General features: G+C 34.6%; 1 protein-coding gene across 1 annotated transcript in view; it reads right to left on the bottom strand.

Moving 5' to 3' along the window:
* Positions 1 to 3,711: 3,711 nt before the first annotated feature.
* The window catches only part of LOC136028747 (angiotensin-converting enzyme-like), a 109,826-nt gene continuing 92,795 nt past the window's right edge, over positions 3,712 to 20,742 (bottom strand). The window contains exons 12-13 of the mRNA XM_065706632.1: positions 10,450 to 10,572; positions 3,712 to 3,935 (exon numbers count right to left, since the gene is read on the bottom strand). Coding sequence (XP_065562704.1) covers positions 3,761 to 3,935; positions 10,450 to 10,572 — 298 coding nt within the window. The 3' untranslated portion in view covers positions 3,712 to 3,760. The remainder of the gene's footprint in view (positions 3,936 to 10,449; positions 10,573 to 20,742) is intronic.

The raw sequence follows: 20,742 nt of genomic DNA, 5'->3' as shown, positions 1-20,742 counted from the left end.
GACAAGAGTCAGTGTCGTAATTATCAAGGCATTAGTCTGGTCTCTGTAGGTAGCAAATTACTTAATAATATGGTATTTCTTAGACTGAGAGATACTGTAGACAAACTTTTAAGAGAAGAGTAGTGCGGTTTTAGAAAAGGTAGAGGATGTGTCGACCAAGTTTTCACTCTTAGGTTAATAATTGAGAAGTGGCTTCGTTGACAAACACCTTTGGTCCTCAGAATTTATAGATTATGAGCAAGCGTTCGATTCTGTTGATAGAAGAGCCTTAGCAAAGGTCTTATCCTTACATGGTATACCAGACAAATACAATAAAGTGATTTGTGCTATGTACGAGAATAATACTGCTGGGATTAAAGTAGGAAATGAGGTTAGCAGCTGGTTTTGTATTAAATCAGGAGTTAAGCAGGGTCGTGTTCTATCCCCCTTTATATGGCTCATTTCGATGGAATTTGGCCTAAGGAGCACAGGAAAAGTAATTGCAGACCACGGAATCAAATGGGGAAGAAAAATTCTCCTGGACTTAGATTATGCTGATGATTTGAGCATACTAGATGAAAGTGTGAGGAAAATGAATTATTTTTTAGAGGTTTTACGAGTTCAGGGTTCTAGAATAGGTTTGAAAATTAATGTTAAGAAGACTAATCCCTAAGGCTAGGAATAAGTGAAGATGAAAAGGTGACGTTGGGTAACGAAAATATTGATCAGGTGGGCAGCTTCACTTACCTTGGTAGTATTATTAGTAAAGACGGTGGGAGCAGTGAAGATGTTTAAAGTAGAATAGCAAATACTCAGGGTGTTTTTTTACAGTTACAAAAAGTTTGGAAGAATAGGAAGATAAGTCTGCAAACCAAGATTAGAATATACCCAATCAGAATATACAAGATTGGAACCAAGACTTACCATAAGCAAAAAATTGGAACAACACAAAATAATATAATCTGTCTCATATTTGGTCTTAGGAATCGAACAAACATTAAGTCTCCGCTTACCGAGAGTGAATTATCAGAAATAAATGAAAGACGAAGATTTCTTTTAATCAATGATCTTACAAGAATTAAAGCAAATAGCTCTCATACCCTGCATAACTGGTTAAGAAATCCATCCATGTATAGAGGCATTGCAAATGATTATGCCAATACCCAGAAGAAATTCCCAGTGCCAGTAAAATCTATTGCATCCACCTTCCTCCGAGCCCCCACCCCATGGAGTTGGTCAATCCCATAATAAATGCTTATTTGACAAAGTGGACTAAAGAACTTACCCCTATTGCTTTTGTCCAGAAAAAAACTACCGAGCTTAATGCAATTACATATAAAAAACTATTTCCAAATTTTTGTTGATGTGTCCAAAATGAATGAGAAATTGGCAAGTGGAGTGTTTATCCTAACCCTTAATATTGCTTTGGGTGAGAGATTGCATGACAATGCGTCTGTAATGTCTGCTGAGTTAAACGCCATAATCATGGCATTAGAGTACCTCACAAATAATGAATTTAATTTACAAAATATTATAGTTTATTCTGACTCTTTATCAAACCAAGAGCTGCTTTCTTCAGCTTCTCAGTATAAGATGGACATAGACACATTTCATTGTCTTAGCATTATTGACAATCTTGCTTTAAGAGGAATAAGAACTTATCTCTAGTATGTTCCAAGCCACTCAGGCATAATTGGTAGCTATAAGGCGGATGATATTGCAAAAAAATGCTTTAAATATTGACCAGCCAAGTGAGAGACCAATCTCCATTATATATTTACCGCTGGAGATTATCAGACGGACTGTTAACTAAGAATAATTCAATCCTATCACCTTTCCCCAACAAGCACCTTTCTAAGATTTATCATAGAATTTGGTCTGGCTCGAATGGGCTAAATTTTCTGGCATTTTCTTATCAGTTCCCTAATTCAAGTGTTGTAGCTCCCTCTTCTCCCCTGCAGGTCTTGTAATTTTGAAAATGAAACAATTGACCATTGCCTAATTGAATGTAATAAGCTGAAGTCTGCACAGTATGTTTTGCAATGTAAACTCTTAAAGTGCTTCAAACACCACAAAATTTCACTATTAGCCAAGAGTATATCTCACTATACTTACACAGAGTTCAGAAATCAGGGTTTATCATCTTATTTTTCAACTACCAGAATCAAAAGTTCTACTGAAAGAAATCTGAGCTGACTCTAGATAAATAAGAAGCAACGAAATCAGTAACCCTGACCATCACAGAGTGAATCAAAAGGAAAAGGGCTGAATAGTCTTGACTGAAAAGCCCGCGTCTCCCAGAAGAAGAAGAAGAGAAGAATATTGGAAGCTACAGTGATGACAGTGGTTAAATATGGCTCTGAAGCATGGGCGCTCCGAAAAGCGGATAAAAGTTTACTAGATGTTTTCTAGAGAAACTACCTACGGATTGTTCTGGGTACCCGGCTGACTGACCGTATTTCAAACAGTAGGTTTTACGAAAAAAGTGGTTCAATCCCGCTTCCTAGGACTACAATAAAAGAAAGGTTGAGGTGGCTAGGCTACGTTTTGCGGATGAAGGATGACAGATTGCCGAAGATTGTCCTTTTTGGTCAACCGTCTGGGGCTAAACGGAAAGCAGGTCGTCCTCGTCTATGATGGGAGGATGTCATAAATATAGATTTAAAGGAAATGTGAACTTCGTGGGAACGTGTAAAGAGGGAGGCCTTGAATAGATTGGGTTAGAGGAGGAGCGTGCGTAGCTGTGTTGGCCTCAGGTGTCTTTCTGCTCAGGTAATTTATTATTAGTAGTAGTAATAGTAGTATTTATTCTAATTAAACCCTTTGTGATTCTAGGGTGATTCTTAAAAAATTAGAACAAAATTCGAACATTAACGCAAAGGGTGAAATCCCTCATACATGTATAATTTTTGTTCATTTTAAGTTTTAATGATACTGCTTACTTTCACTTGAAAAAGTTGTTTTTTATATCTAATTGTAAGTAGAAGTAGGTATTTTATTCAACTGGTCAATTGGCTTTGGTGGAGGTCCTACTCTAGTATGGTACACAATGATAAGTGAATAAAAGGTTTATTGCCATCCCCTTGATTAATATTACTGCAGTCAAAGTAGGAGGTTGGTGGTTGATTCAGCGTAGAGCCACGAGCTAAGCACGATAGAATTTTAATTCTGATCACATTGATTTTGATGGTTTTTATCCTAAGGAACACAGCAAAGGAAATAGAAAAATATGATACTAAATGTGATAATGGAAGTATCCTAAACCTAGAATGCACAGATGATTTGAGTGTCCTGGATAAAACTTTTAGTGAAATGAAGGAATTGTCAGAAAATTTGAAAATCTAAAAAACTAATACTAACAACTCACTGAAGAACTGTGCCACCAAATTCCTGTTCTTTCTCAATTTATTCAGAGCTTAACTCTTTATCCCATTCCATAACGTTCCAGCTCCCTTTAGATCCTTTTTTATTACTTCATCATTGAAAGTCTAAAGTAAATAAATTGTAGGAAGATGCCCTGCAGCCATATTAACCTTGGTCGACTTTGAGCTATCAGTAATTATATCTCCAAACCGAGTATATCGAAACTTACTGATTTACTTTTATAAAAGACGGCTAGCTCATCATCACTCCTTGGTAGGTGTAATTAACCATCAAAGAAGATTCTTTAACATCATTTTCATTGTTAAAAATATCTTCCACTGCAGAATAATTCGATCTCATGAAATAGAATTTTAAAAATAGATAGACTTATTTATTTCCCATAATATAAAAAGCCTTTCTAGTGACTAGTTGTCCACCCGATAAGTTCATTGTTTTCAATATTTTTAGCTTCCAACCAGACGCGCAAAGGTTCAAAATAGTTCTTGATGGCATCTACCTTGATATCCCTTTGACCTGTTATGGCTTCCATAGCATCTTGCCATGGCTGAGAACTTCCCATTGAAAGCATATTCCTAAGGAAATTATTTACATAAGATGTAATTTAGTTAAAACAGAACTAAATTCGAAATACTAGAATAGCAACAACTCTAGGTGGAAAATTTCGATTCTTTTTGTTCTTTTTCCGGGTAAACACATCTTTAGTCAATCAAAAATGTAGTGGGCTTTGTAACTTACGAAGGCAGTAGGCAATCAATCAGGCAGTATATTTTGATAAATACGCTAAGGGGTGTCTTTGGGACCTTACCCACCAACAATTTGAGATTTTGCAGTTTTCCCCCCACAAATCTGAACAAATCGCATTTATTTCCAAACAATTCTCTTTTCAAGTTACATTCCTTGTCCCAAATGAATTTTTACGGTTTTTCACAAATAAACAAAACTTCTATCTGGGTAAGACAGTGGTACTTTATTTTCAAACAATAAAATTTTTGGTAATAATTTCAAATATTCTGGACTTTATTAACTATCATAGTTGTGCATGCATTGCCTATAGAAAATAACAGAAATTTACCAAATATATATATATATATATATATATATATATATATATATATATATATATATATATATATATATATATATATATATATATATATATATATATACATATATATATATATATATATATATATTTATATGTATATATATATACATATATATATATATATATATATATATATATATATATATATATATATATATATATATATATATATATATATATATATATATATATATATATATCATCCATCAACAAATTTTTACTCGGATTTTGATCAGACATTTGTAGATCAAATGCCTTTGCATATATAATTGGAATTAAGAGTATTCTTACAAAGAGAACAAGAGACATTATTTTCCGTTTATATACGTCTGTTGTAAAAGGTGTGCTTTAATCTCATTGGTCGTACTTTTGTAAGACAATCGTACTATTCTTTAATTTTGTAGTTTATACAGAGACAAATAACCCTGCCTTTTTAACGCCTAATTTGATTTTTTATTGGAAATTTTTAGTCAATAAAAAGAACAAAAAATTTATAGTCAAAAGATTTTTATACTTTTCTTCTTCTCTATACTTCTTGCATAGACCTTTTAAGTCAGCCTTTTTTCACTATCGTCTCTACGGAACATGGTCTTCATGTATTTTCAATATTCTCTGAGATAAAGACTCCCCAAAATACTTCTTGGGGTATTTTTTTGGAATTGAGTATAGTTTTTGAATATTATGTTTCAAAATGATTATATATCAAACAGTTCGTGGTAACCAACTGTAAATAAGGAGCAATCCGGCTCAATAGTAACCAAAACTCTAAAAAACAGAATTTTGATACCAATAAATACATGAAAAAAATTGGTTTATTGTGTTAATTTCAAATATATAAGTTTCATTAAGTTTAGTTTTACCCACTAAGGGCTACGAGCCTGAGAAAATTTCCCTGATTTTCAAAAAGGGAGAGAACAACCCCTAAAATTCATAGAATCTTAACAAAAATTACAACATTAGATTCAGCGTATCAGAAAACCCTGCTGTAAAGGTTTGAAGCTCTACAAAATTTAATAAATCTATAAAAATGCGCAATTTTGTATTTTTTGCTAGAAAGAAGATAACAGATGCGTGTTTTTTTTCCAGGGGTGATAGTATCGACCCAGTGGTCCTAAAATATCGTGAGACGGCTCATTTGAACGGAAACTAAAATTTCTAGTGCCCTCTCTGAGTGACCAAAAAGATCGGAGGGCAATTAGGCCCCCTCCCCCACCCAATGTCTCCCAAAATCGTCCGATCAAAATTTTGAGATAGCCATTTTGTTTATCATAGTTAAAAGGCAAAATAACTATACCTTTGGATATGAAGTGACCCCTCACATCTCCAGGGGAAAGGACTTTAAGTAAAAAAATTTACCCATTGCTTACGGATTGAATTTGTTATTGGGATGTATGTATACATTTTCGAGTGGGGGGGGGGGGCAAATTTTCTGCTGGTGGGTTTTTCGTGCGGAGAGAAGTTTTCAGGGGGTAAACTTGTCCGGGGAAATTATACACTGGGAAAAGTTGCTAGAATTCCTCTACAAATTCTCATTATTTGTCTTGCTTTCTCTTTTCAGTCTCAATTTTACAAGTAGATTCTTAAGGGTAATGTCTCAGGGTAAATATTCACCGGGATTGAAATGTCTATAGGATTTCCGTGAGGAGGGGGATTTCTCTTTGGAGATGGGGCCAGATTTGAAGGCATTATTAAAAAAACATCAGAATTTAAATAAATAAAAAACAAGTTTTTTTCAACTGAAAGTAAGGAGTAACAATAAAACTTAAAACGAACATAAATTATTACATACATGAAGGGGTTTTCCCCTTCCTTAACCCTTCGCTCTTTACGCTAAGGTTTGGATTTTGTCCCAATTCTTTAAGAATGGCTCTTGAAACACAAGGGTCATTTAATTATAACAATAAAAAGTTTTTCTAACATTACTAAAAACTTTTCGTTTTGTTTTAATGTTGCTCCTTACTTTCAGTTGAAAAAACTTGTTTTTTTAATGTAATATATACTAAGGGTCTATCCAAAACCTACAAAATCGATAATTTTGATTATATGAAATTTTAACTTGATTTGAAGTAGCGTAACTGATTTTATTTGTAAGCTTTTTATTAGGTAGTAGCTATTGTTGCAACCACAATTTACACCTTCCAAGTTTTGATGTCGCTTTTTACTGTCATTTGAAAAAACCTGTTTTATTTTAGTCAAATATGAGATCCGACAGCACTTCCTCGTGATTCATAAAGTCGATAATATTTTGTATGATGATAGAAAAAATGGTACTTGTGTATTATTCATAACACGTTCAATAAGTGAAGTTAGGTTCTTCCGTGAAATAAAAAAAAACAAAACAGTTTTTTAAAATGAAAGTAAGGAGCGATATTAAAACTTAAAATGAACAGAAATTACTCCGTATATGAAAGAGGCTTTTCCTCATCAACACCCCGCTCTTTACGCTAAAGTTTGACTCTTTCTCTTAACTCTATTTTTAAAACAGTAAGAAACTTTAGCGTAAAGAACGGGGCGTTGAGTAGGAAAAGCCCCTTTCATACACGGAGTAATTTCTGTTCTTTTTAAGTTTTAATGTTGCTCCTTACTTTCACTTAAAAAAACTTGTTTTTGTATTTAATTTCTGGACGTTTTTGAATTAATGCATGTTTTGATCTTGGCTCTCCGCACATAAATAATGAAAACGAAATTAGAATATTAATTAATTGCAATTAATCGGAAGATTTTGAGAAAAAATGAGCGAGGGAGGAGGCCTAGTTGCCCTCCAGTTTTTTGATTACTTAAAAAAACAACTAAGACTTTTAATTTTTTAGAAGCGTTTTCATTGGTAAAAAATATATGTAACCTACGAATTAACTTACGTAACGAACTACTATATTCGTATATTTTTATTGTGTATATGAGGGGGTTCAACCCTCGTCGATACCTCGCTCTTTACACCAAAGCTTAAATTTTGTCCCAATTCCTTAAGAATGACTTCTGAATCACAAAGGTCGTAGAATAAATAGTTGAAATTACTTAAAATACTTTAGCGTAAAGAGAGAAGTATAACGAGGAGGTAAACTCCTTATATGCGGAATAATTTTTGCTCGTTTTAAGTTTTAATGCGGCTCCTTACTTTCAGTAGAAAAAACTTTTCATATTTATTTTTTCATGGTTTTTTCAAACAATGCTAGAAAATCCTGCGCCCCCTTCATTGAAATTCTCTTCCCCCATGAGAAGTTTCTCCATGGAAATATCCTTCCACCAAACCCCTCCCCCTCAACTCTCCCAAAAAATCCCCCTGAAAGCGTCTGTGCACTTCCCAGTAACCATTACTATATGTAAACACAGGTCAAAGTTTGTAACTTGCAGACCCTCCCACGGGGACTGGGGGAGTAAGTCGTCCCTATAGACATAGTTATTAGGTTTTTCGACAATGGTGAATAAAATGGCTATCTCAGAATTTTGACCCGGTGAATTTGGGGAAAGCATGAGCGTGGGAGGGGGCCTAGGGGCCTTCCAATTTTTTTGGTCACTTAAAAAGGGCACTAGAACTTTTAATTTCCGTTAGAATGAGACCTCTCGCGACATTCTAGAACCACTGAGTCGATACGATCACACCTGGAAAAAAAACAACAAAAAAAAACAAATTAACACACATCCGTGTCTTCTGGCAAAAAATGTGAAATTCCCTATTTTTGTAGATAGGAGCTTGAAACTTCTACAACAAGGTTCTCTGATACACTGAATCTGATGGTGTAATTTTCGTTAAGATTTTATGACTTTTAGGGGGTGATTCCCCCTATTTTCTAAAATGAGGCAAATTTTCTCAGGCTCGTAGCTTTTGATGAGTGAAACTAATCTTGATGAAACTTATATATTTAAAATCAGCATTAAAATGCAATTCTTTTGATGTAACTATTGGTATCAAAATTCCATTTTTTTAGAGTTTCGGTTACTATTGAGCCGGGTTGCTCCTTACTACAGTTCGTTACCACGAACTGTTTGACAAACTACGATGCAGATATATTTTATGAGAAAATCCACTTTCTCAGAATCAGAGAGAACGTGGGGTTCCGTAAAGTGGCGTAATAAACAGCAACGAGGTACATCCCGCCATCATTTGCAATCATACTTAGTAGAGTACATGTGGCGGGCGGCAGTAAAGGCAAAAGGAAGACCTCCTTTTAACGCGATTCTTAACGACATTTTTGCGTTCTGGGTATATAATTCTAAATTGTAATTTTACAATTTTCCTAATAAAGTATTACATTTTTATCATATTTTGTTTTATTTCATTAGCTTTATCAAAATTTTGGGTTATATTTGCACATTAGGGGGGGGGGTGCATTATATCAAATACCTAACTTAACCTAACCTAACCACCTCTATATATAAAATATTTAATTAAAATGTATCTGCATCGTAGTTTGTTTCACGAAAGAAACTAACTTCACTTATTGAGTGTGTTCTAAATAACACACAAGTACCAAAAAAACTGTAAGATTTTCTCCAATACCCGATAAAAACAATGACACTTTGTCCCAAAACATAAAATAACAGTGACATCTACTTTGATAGTAGATAAAAACAGATTAGCACCCGCTGAATATAACGCTTGGAGATAACAATATGCCCGGTATCCGGTGATAGAAATGTTGATATATCTTCGTAGTAAAAACAAACAGATTTGATAATGGGTAAGTATGTGTGACAGTCTATTCTTATAAAATTGGAGTCAAATTTTAATCGTTGCATCATAGCGTAAGTTTTGGTACATCGAAATCCGACTTGACTGAATTGTGCGCTTATTTGCACATACAAATTAGATTGAGTTCCACAAGTATGAATGAATGAATGAGTGAATGAATGACTGAATTTGAAATCAGTTTTTCAGGCCGTATACATACATATACAACAACAAACAACAAATAAACTAAATCGTGTAACACTTGACTTCCGAATAATAAGAACTTTCCGGACAAAATTTCCCACTGCTACTATATTTACTTTCGACGTCAACTACAAAATTCCATGAAGGAGCTCACAACCACCCACCCAAAGAAAGCTCCCTCTTACCTCTTTTAGCCCCTTCATTCCGTTGATTTTTCAATTAGAATCGAATAGATGTGAGCATCAAGTCATGTCTAATTCTAAAAAAAAGCCAAGGCAGATAGTCCAATTGAGTGAGAGGCAATTCTTGCATTAACCCCCCCCCCTTGTTAGGATTGTATAAAAATGATGTTAGTTCATTTGTTAATATTTACTACTATATTTACTTTCGACATCGACTTCAAAATTCCATGAAAGGGCTCACAACAACCCACCCCAAGAAAGCTCCCTCTTACCTGTTTTATCCCCTTACACCTGAAAAGAAAATAGTCCAACCAATCAAAGTCACCGCAAATCGGGCATTTATACCGCATTTCCGGGTAACACCTATTTTTCCAAACACTATATAGAGGGAGACAGTTTGCTCACATCTGCAACCATGACCTCATGGCTTCCTTTGGAATCCCTAATTTAAAATAAAACTCTTCACCATATTTTTCTTTCACCTTAAAGTAATAACTTAAGCTTTCTGACTGGCTAAGGTTGCTCCACCATTTCTGGATTTCTTGATTTTCCAGTAATTTATGTTACATTTAGAGTCTTCATTCAGTAAACCCTTGCTCTATTATTTAAGCATGTACGGGTACGTATGCTAAATTTTTAAATTCTTTCCCATTGAAATGCTTGTTGTGAAAACTGCTAATGATTCATAAATAAAAGTTAAAAATAACGCAACTGCACTTCTTTACCTTAGAACGTCGATAAAATTTATGGAATTATCCGTACAGAACCGAGTTTCTTTCCTTTTTTCTCTCTCCGGCTCTTTTTCCCTTTATCCCTGATTTTTAATTTAATGGAGTGAGTCGTTTTGAAAAGAAAAGTTTTAAGTTTGTATTACATCTGTTTTACATGAGCTGGATAAAACTAGTGTAAAAAAAAAAACTACGTACGCTAGTAAATTTCCAGCTTCTTTAGAACGGTAAAAGTCGCACTTGTAGAGGGGACCTTCATGGCCTGAAGCGTTGCAAAGGGCCTCAGCAAACTGGTATTGTATCACTGTTCTCATGAAGTACCTGTAAAGACGTTTAAAACGAGTGTTTTAGTATTCCTCGTAGGGAGTAAAAGAAAACAAATATGATATTAGAAATCCTATCATGAACCTTTTCTGTGTCAGCCAAGGGACTACTAATCCGATAAGTTGAATTACTTATCTTCTCCATTAATATGCCAGTACAATTCTATCTTGATTGATCTCCTTCAATTTCCAGTAATTCAAGAGAACAAAAACGGATCTTTAATTATCCTCCATACTAGCAAGGGAAACAACTAAGCCTCAATCCAGATAAGTAAACTCTTGAGGTCGGGAATAAGCCCTTACAAAGGCCTTAAAATTAGCTAGCATATTGTATCTGTTCAAGCCAAAGGATTTATTTTCCAATTGCTGGCTTATTTAATATAGCTGTTTCTCTATGAATGGTTCGGATTGCTAAGAATTCATTAAGGATTTCGATCTGAGAATAGGGGAGGGGGCAAGTCCTTTGGGGCAATTAAGGGTTCAACTGTAGAATCAACATTTGTATTGCGTCTTTGGCCATTTCGCTCCCAAAAAGTGAAAATTTTAGGGATTTGTCATATTATAGTGAAAAGGAAAAAGAGGAAGGTAAGGAGGGGGGGGGGGGGTTGAACTTAGTAAATCTATGTGAAAAGACATTGGGCTAATTGAAAAAAAAATACTACCTACTCAACAATTCACGGGGCACATGCTCAACCGGTGGTAAGTAACTGAATTTTGCTGGGATGTAAGACATGAGATATTACATATTTTTTTGAATATGTTATTGTTCCCCATGAAACCTAGTTTTCTTCTTTCCTTTTATTTAGTAATCAAAATAACCATCATTTTGGTGATTATGACTATAGTGTTGTATATGATTTGTTGTTGAAGAAGAGCGATTGAATTAACATAATTAAACGAGAAGAACTGAAGGTTAAGCTGAGTATATTAGTGACTAATATAAAATCTATCCGCAGCAGGGATGATGTTCTACGATCTGACTAACAATCATTTTGGTGATTATGACTATAGTGTTGTATATGATTTGTTGTTGAAGAAGAGTGATTGAATTAACATAATTAAATGAGAAGACCTGAAGGTTAAGCTGACTAAATTAGTGACTAATATAAAATCTATCCGCAGCAGGGATGATGTTCTACGATCTGACTAACAATCATTTTGGTGATTATGACTATAGTGTTGCATATGATTTGTTGTTAAAGAAGGGCGATTGAATTAACATAATTAAACGAGAAGACCTGAAGGTTAAGCTGACTAAATTAGTGACTAATATATTCTATCCGCAGCAGGGATGATGTTCTACGATCTGACTAACAATCATTTTGGTGATTATGACTATAGTGTTGCATATGATTTGTTGTTAAAGAAGGGCGATTGAATTAACATAATTAAACGAGAAGACCTGAAGGTTAAGCTGACTAAATTAGTGACTAATATAAAATCTACCCGCAGCAGGGATGATGTTCTACGATCTGACTAACAATGATTTTGGTGATTATGACTATAGTGTTGCATATGATTTGTTGTTAAAGAAGGGCGATTGAATGAACATAATTAGACGAGAAGACCTGAAGGTTAAGCTGAATAAATTAGTGACTAATATAAAATCTATCCGCAGCAGGGATGATGTTCTACGATCTGACTAACAATCATTTTGTGATTATTTCCTAATCGAAATAAGGAACAGAGTAGGCCAAGAGGCTTTAAAAGACTATTACAATCCAGAGGCACCATTTGGGGGGGGGGGTCAGGGGTGATTTTCCAGGAGGGCCCAAGCTTCCACCACAAAGGGCCCTTTTTCGGCCATAATTATCCATTATATCCAACATAATCCATTCTGTTCAAATGATTTGAACTAACTGCACCCCTATTAGCCAAAGAGCGTAATTACCTGACGACCCTTGGGGTAATTACGCTATTTGCTATTAATCATTGTAAACTTTGAAAGAAGGTTAGATTCATAATAAAAGTCTCAAGTTCCGTCAAACGCCCCATGCCCACCCCAAGGTTTGGCCCAAATGGCGCCTCTGTTACAATCTCAAGCGTATCAGAATCCACTTCATTTATCAATTAAAAAAAAGAACTAGGCTAACAAACCTTACAGACTAATTGAAAACAAAATTTATCATATATAAAGCAATTGATATATGAACTAAAATTAATTATTGAAATATACCATACAAATATAGCGTGTCCAAAAATACGCTTACATAGTGAATGGTAAAAAATAGGAAAGATGTGGAGGAGATCTCCTTATTAATCTTCAACTATTTAGGGTAGTAAAGATTTCCTATGCCTTTCTGCGGAAAATTTTGGAATAAAGGGAAATTTTATTAAAAAATTTTTTAATGCTCACTCAAAAATGGAGTAAATTTTCTGTAATAAAAATTTAATATTGCAGTGCAGCTTGACCGGAAATCAGATAGGAACCACTCCTAAGCATACTTTAAGAAAAAATAAATTATACCCCATCATCGAGCTATAAATTGATCTAGATAGGCAATTTCTCGAATTTACAAACAAGCTTGGTATAGACCGATAATTTATTAGTGACTGAAGCGGAAACCCACATCTACAACTACACATCTACAAATACAAAACTGTAAAATAAATAAAAGGAGAGGAATAAACATTACAAACCTAGAAAGGAAAATAAAAAAGGACTACGATCTAAATAATAAGTATATCACTTTAGAAATCAACTATGAACATTGGTCAAATCGGAAAGATTTGGATTTACGGGAAATTTACTTGCATGGGATTAATTTGATGCTTCCGGGTATTCTGCAAAATAGTAACCCAACCACAATATTTCGAGTGGGGTGTATATAGATAAATCCTTAATAAGAAGAAAAAGTTTCATATGACTAATTTCTTTTGTTGTTAGATTAGGCATTTTCGCGTTGTATTCTGTTTTGTGCGTGTTTGTAATTCATACTGTTGTTTAATTTCCTTGCTTTATTGTTATTTATTTATATTTTTGTGTGTATATGTCCCATGGGTTTTTGAAATACACTTATCTATGTATCTATCTTTCGTCTGCGTAAGCTTGAACTTTGCAATTAATGACAATATTTAACTCAATTAAATCATTTATTTTTATAGACCAAAGGAATGGAGACAATATGCAACCTTCGGGGCATGAATTTTCTAATTTGAGAGAAGTGGCACTTTCAAAGTAGACAAATCAATCACTCAAATAACTATAAAATAGTTTGAAAATACCAGCAGGGTAATTTTGATCAATCAACTTTTTTTATAATATCCGTATGCCAAGCATTATCAAACGCACCTTTTAATATTCAAACAGTTCGCGGTAACGAACTGTAGTAAGGAGCAACCCGGCTCAATAGTAACCGAAACTCTAAAAAATGGAATTTTGATACCAATAGGTACATCAAAAGAATTGCATTTTAATACTGATTTTAAATATACATGTTTCATCAAGTTTAGTCTTACCCATCAAAAGTTACGAGTCTGAGAAAATTTGCCTCATTTTAGAAAATAGGGGGGAACACCCCATAAAAGTCACGGAATCTTAACGAAAATCACACCATCGCATTCAGAGCATTAGAAAACCCCGCTGTAGAAGTTTCAAGCTCCTATCTATAAAAATTTGGATATTCGTATTTTATTTGCCAGAAGGCCGATCACGGGTGCGTGTTTATTTGTTTGTTTTTTTTTTTGTTTTTTTTTTCTTTTTCCAGGTATAAAAAACAAGCACAACGTGAACAATTTTGGATTTTTATTATTTTCCACAATTGCAAGCTAATAGGTAAATATTGAAAGAATATTTGCAAATTGACAATATATTATCTAATGCATCTATCGTTGATTTATTCCTTACAAAGCCAAATTGGGAATCAGAGATCCATTTGTTAAACTTAAGAAATCAATTCTATTCAAAATTAATCGTTCAAAAAAAATTTCCGACATTAGACAACAAGCTAATAGGTCTATCAAACAGTTCGTGGTAACGAACTGTAGTAACGAGTGACCCTGCTCCATAGTAACCGAAACTCTAAAAAATGGAATTTTGATACCAAGAGTTACATCAAAAGAATTACATTTTAATTTTGATTTTAAATATATAAGTTTCATCAAGGTTAATCTTACCCATCAAAAGTTTCGAGCCTGAGAAGATTTGCCTCATTTTAGAAAATAGGGGGAAACACCCCCTAAAACTTATACAATCTTAACGAAAATCACACTATCAGATTCAGCATATCAGAGAACCCCGTTGTAGAAGTTTCAAGCTCCTATCAACAAAAATGTTGAATTTCGTATTTTTTGCCAGAAGACAGATCACGCATGCGTGTTTATTTGTTTTTCTGTTTTTTTGTTGTTCTTTTCCCAGGGGTGATCGTATCGACTCAGTGGTCCTAGAATTTTGCAATAGGGCTCATTCTAACGGTAATTAAAAGTTCTAGTGCCCGTTTTAAGTGACCAGAAAACGGGAGGGCACCTAGGCCCCCTCCCATGCTCATTTTTTCCCCAAAGTCACCGAATCAAAATTCTGAGATAGTCCCCGTGGGAGGGGCTGCAAGTTACAACATTTGACCTGTGTTTGCATATAGTAATGGCTATTGGGAAGTGTACAGACGTTTTTAGGGGGATTTTTTTGGTTGGGGGGGAGAAGTTGTTAGGGGGTACGTGGGAGGATCTTTCCATGGAGGAATTTGTCATGGAGGAAGAGAATTTCAATGAAGGGGGCCAGGATTTTCTAGCATTATTTAAAAAAAAAAAACAGTGAAAAAATATGAAAAGTTTTTTCAACTGAAAGTAAGGAGCATCATTAAAACTTAAAACTAACAAACATTATTATGCCTATGAGGGGTTTACCTTTTCGTAGTACCACGCTCTTTACGCTAAAATATTTTTAGTAATTTCAACTATTTATTCTACGGCCTTTGTGATTCAGGGGTCATTCTTAAAGAAGTTTGACAAAATTTAAGTTTTAGTGTAAAGGGTGAGGTATTGACGAGAGGGTGAACCGCCTCATATACGCAATAAAAAAATATGAATATGGAAGTTCGTTACGTAAGTTAATTTGTAAGTTACGTATATTTTTTACTAATGAAAACGTTCGTAAGAAATTAAAAGTTTTAGTTGCCTTTTTAAGCAATCAAAAAATTGGAAGGCAACTAGGCCTACTCCCTTGCTCCTTTTTTCCTCAAAATCTTCCAATTAAAACTATGAGAAAGCCATTTAAACGAAAAAAAAATTAATATACAAATTTCGTTTTAATTATTTATGTGCGGAGAGCCAAGATCAAAACATGTATTAATTCAAAAATGTCCAGAAATTAAATTTAAAAAAACAAGATTTTTTAACTAAAGGTAAGGAGCAACATTAAAACTTTAAACGAACAGAAATTACTCCGTATATGAAAAGGGCTTTTCCTCCTCAACGTCCCGCTCTTTACGCTAAAGTTTTTTAGTATTTTAAAAAGTAGAGTTAGGGAAAGAGTCAAACTTTAGCGTAAAGAGAGGGACGTTGAGGATGGAAAGCCCTTTTCATATACGGAGTAATTTCTGTTCGTTTTAAGTTTTAGGAAGAAAAACAACCATCTTTATTTTTATTGTGTTTACTAATGACAAGGATATTTGCAACTTTCCATTACTAGGGGAAATATGACAGTTTCAGAAAATTATTAAAAATTTTCAACATAATAGGTGATAACAAAGCAATATTTTTTTTAAAACTAAATTTAGGATCCCGTCCGTGCCAGCTGCTTTCAATGAGCTAGTATGCCTTACAGTTTCTTGTAGTTCGTCTAGACTAACTTCATTTACATCGTTTTCACTATTATTTAATACGATTGAAGCTTCTTGTCTAAGATTACTATGATTATCCCTGTCACAGAATTTGTTGTCGCGAGGAAACCATTTAGAAAATGGTTCTTCTCCTGAATTAGTCACTGAGGTAGTGAATGTTCCGTCATATTTCTTAGTGCGAGTGGGCCGTTCAATATCATTATTGGATTTGCATATTTTATGTATTGTGTGCCAAGGATCAGAGCTACTTTTGGTTAATAAAACATTGTTCTAGTCCTCTGATTTGATTTTTAAGATTGCAGATTTGTATTTTTCTTTAGTACTTTTACATTATTTACACTATCATTCGACGGATACTGTCTACTTAATCGTTGAAGGTGGCGGTATTCTCTTCTAAGAAGACTTAGCTCCTCAGTCCACCACCTAGCATACCTCTTGGCATTAGCAGAGGAAACAGGGGTAAATTCAGACATAGCTTTAAGGATTAAAGTTGTCATAAATTTTATAGCTTGGGCTATTCAGGGCTGGGATGACAGGGTCATAGTATAAATATCATCAACACCATCCAACAAAAAAGCACTGAAAGCACTCCAGTTGGTTTTATAAAATAAAAACTAGAATCAGCGATAGGGACATGTACAGTAGGACTAAGCGACAACTTAAACGCAATATTTTAATGGTCTTATAGAGAAGGATAATCCTTTAAGAGTATGCCAATTTTCCCGATATCTGATAAGCCTCACACTTGTTAGAGACAAATCAGGAATGGAATAAGATCCATCATAATTGGGTGAATCCACGTCCTTTAATACTACTAAAGAGCTACTGGAGATGAAGTCATCCAGGTCTTTACCTTTTGTCTCATTAGGAGTGTTAGATAGCAAAATAAATTAAAGGTACCTTAACTAGACTGAGACGATAACACTCGTGATCGTTATGGAGTGATGCATTACCTGTGCCAGCATCGAACTGGCTTTGTCAAATTTCTACAGTTCGATGGAAGGGTTTTCGGTGATTTGTTTGTTTCGAAATTCTCGTGCTAGAGATTTACGCGTGATTTTCTTTGTCAATTTCATAAGGTCGCTTTGTGAGACTCCTGTTTTTTACCTTTTGTGTCAGTAGGAACGTTAGATAGCCAAAGCGGGCTCTTTTTTAATTAAAGCCACTTTAAATAGACTAAGACGATAACACATTGATTCATTGACTGTTCGTACTGTAAATCACATCTGAGGGACTTTTTTTTACAAGTACTGCTGCGCTGTAGAATTTCTTTTTTTCGTCAAACTTGGAGAAAGCTCTAAACTGATCCTTGACACCAGAAATTTTTCTAAACTTGCTAATATACGGCTCTTGATGTAAAACAATAAATAGATTTAATTTTACTAGAGATTTCTGTAACTGTGAACATTCCACGAAGGAACGTTGGAGGCTAACTCGCAGGAATTTTAAAGAGTTAGAAACATGAATATTAGCATTACTTTAGAAAAGAGTACATTTTTAGATAACATCTCTTTAATTTGACGGGCGACAGGGTATTAAGACAATTCAAAGGATATATGCGGCTTGAATTCAAAATTCTTTTTATAAGAAGATACACAAGATGGACGGCTGGAATAAGATTTGGGGCAATTTTCATAAGTATGGTCTCCCACACACCAGGAACAAGCTTGAGATCCCGTACACTTGGATGATGTATGACCATACATACAACACTTAGTACAGCGAGTCAAGTTAGTATAGTCCTCACAGCAGTTCATCAAAAAGCCTACTTTGATACCACTTTCAGTTAAAATTTGAAACGAACCCTTGGGCCAATTTCCAATATTACACTGTGAGACTGTCTTTTCTTGAAAATGGTAACTATATTTAACGTTTAACCATTTTTGATTAGATCTGCAATTGCTTTGTTTGATTCTATAGTATACTGAACGTAATCGTTGGCTTCACCAAGATCAAGTAGATAATATAAAATCATTCGGGGTAATCTTTTCTTTACTTCTTTAGGAATATATTTTGTGGTCTCTGATTTACTGGAGAAAACCGACATTGCAGTTTCGAGGTCTCGCCGTGGTTCCATTTCCAGGATTATTTTACCGTTTCGGCCTGACGACACATTCTTAGCACCATTTTTTTTAATCTTCACAAACGACTTTTTTAGTGTTGTGCTTTCAAGAGTTCACTCTTTATCGAGATTTGGACCAAGCCGTATTTTCAGCATTATGGGCTTTTTCCGTGGGCTCTAAAATAAGGAAACAAGTTTGGTTGCCTTTGACAGCACTAGAATAAGATTTCACTGGGTTGTTTGGAGGAACAGTGAGAGGGATTTGAAATTCCTTGGTTATTCCCATTTGTAGGGAATCTATTCTTTTTAAACATTCATTTTCTCTCCTTAGCAAATTAGTATTTTCTTCACTGATTGAGTGACACAAGAATTGTAGGTGGTCACATATTTGAATAGTGTTCATTTTTCCACCAAATATTTTTCCCCCCTAAAGTGACTTTAGGGATTCCTAATAAATTGGCAATGTTGTCCATTTCCGGTAATCCCATCAGTTCTTCGTCGGAAACCTTCAGGGCAACTCATGATGTCAAACTATCACAAACTCTCTCTTGCTCTTAGCTTTGAACCTACCCTAACCAGCCAGAGTAAGATTTGAGACAAAAACAAAAAAGAATAATTAAATGCTTATATCAATAAAAGTTTCAAAATTTGACTGCTGGAAAATAAGGGGGATAGGATCCATTAGAGGAGCATGATAAAAAGTCCGGCTATAAACTTAGGAAGCACACTTTTTTCACAGAGACAATCAAATATCATTATTAATCATTAAGAAAAGTCAGGTGGTATTATTTCGAACCCCTTACAAAAAAAATTAAGCTCAGCCAGCACTTGGCCTAAAATATTCTACCAATCTCCTCCCGCAGGTCCAAGTTACCAAGTTCCTTGGTGTCCACATAGACTCCTGCCTATCATTTGCAACACATGTGTCCTATATCAGAGCCATAATTTTGCGACAGGTAAGTATGATTAATCGTGTGAATTATTTTCTTCCTCCCGATATTCTTGTCACCCTTTATTATTCTTTTATTTACCCATATATCTCATACTGCGGATCTGTATGGGGCAATACTTATCCTTCAGTTGCCAATAAATTAAAATCTGCTCAAAACCGTGCCGTCAAAGCAGTTTTTCGGTTGCCACGACTATATCCCACCAAGGACTTGTACTCCGATTTTGGTATTATCCCTTTGGAACAAATCATCAAAAAATTAAATCTATCCCTTTCATACTCCGCTTTCCATAAAAATCTTCCTCCCCACTTATTATCTTATTTTAATAGTAATAATTCTGAAGGCCACTGTCTCCGTTCATCCAACCGTTCCTTCATTGTCCCCAAGTGTATCTCTAGTTCCGCCCAGCGATCCCCAAATTTATAACTCTATACTTCAATGGAATTTAATACCCTCCAGTGACGAGCTATCAACAAGTTTTTGGACGCTATATAAAAATATACTAAAATCTTGATATTATATTTCTCTAAATGTTTATTCAATTTGCTTTAATTACCCATGTTTTCTCTTTTCTCTCTCTTCTTCATTTTCAATTTTTTGTTGTTGTTTTGGTCCTTAACAAGTTCTTTTCTAGGATCTTTATTATTATTGTTGTTATGTATTTTTTTTTTTGACTAATAATAAATAATAATCACAACTGACACAGAGATATTTCCAGTTTGAAGCACAGTAGAGAGAATGTACAGAAGCGACAAAGGCTGTACACATCTAGGCAATGTACTCTCCATTAAGAATATGTCGCACGGATCTAAAACCACACAAGATTCATACCCCGCCTTCGCGCACGCACGATTCCGATGTACACATCACGATGAGCTTATGGAAAACCTGTTTTTTTTTGGTGAGCAACTGAACTACGCTGTGAGGACACTGCTCAAAGTCTTTACGCGCGGTATGAAATATGTGTCATGTTTGGAAAAAAGAAGTCGCTACTGTATATTCTCTCTACTGTGAGTTTGAAGCCTAAACTGATACTCAAGCTTGGTATGTTAAACTGTTTTATAATTGTTATCCGCGTCTATAACCTCCTGGGAAATGCACTTCCTTTCATCTAAATTAGGACATTTCACAAAATCAGCAAACTAATTTGCGAGAGTGAAAAGGAAAGCGTATTTCAATGAAAATGTGTCATTTGGGGAAAAGCAGGTGGACTAAAAACTAATTTCATATTTTCATACACAAAAGTCAGCTTTCCTTCCAGTTCATTTTCCTTAAAATACGTCCTTTTTTGTTATTTGAATTGGCTCTTAATTCAAGAGCCTCAAATATTTGCATTGTAAATGGTAACAGTTTCAGAAAGGGTTGCCATCCCTAGTAAT

This window comes from Artemia franciscana, chromosome 7 (genome assembly GCF_032884065.1).
Source record: "Artemia franciscana chromosome 7, ASM3288406v1, whole genome shotgun sequence".
In the NCBI taxonomy this organism is placed as follows: Eukaryota; Metazoa; Arthropoda; class Branchiopoda; order Anostraca; family Artemiidae; genus Artemia; species Artemia franciscana.
Note: the sequence above shows the minus strand (reverse complement) of the source record. Positions and strands in the feature narration are given on the sequence as shown.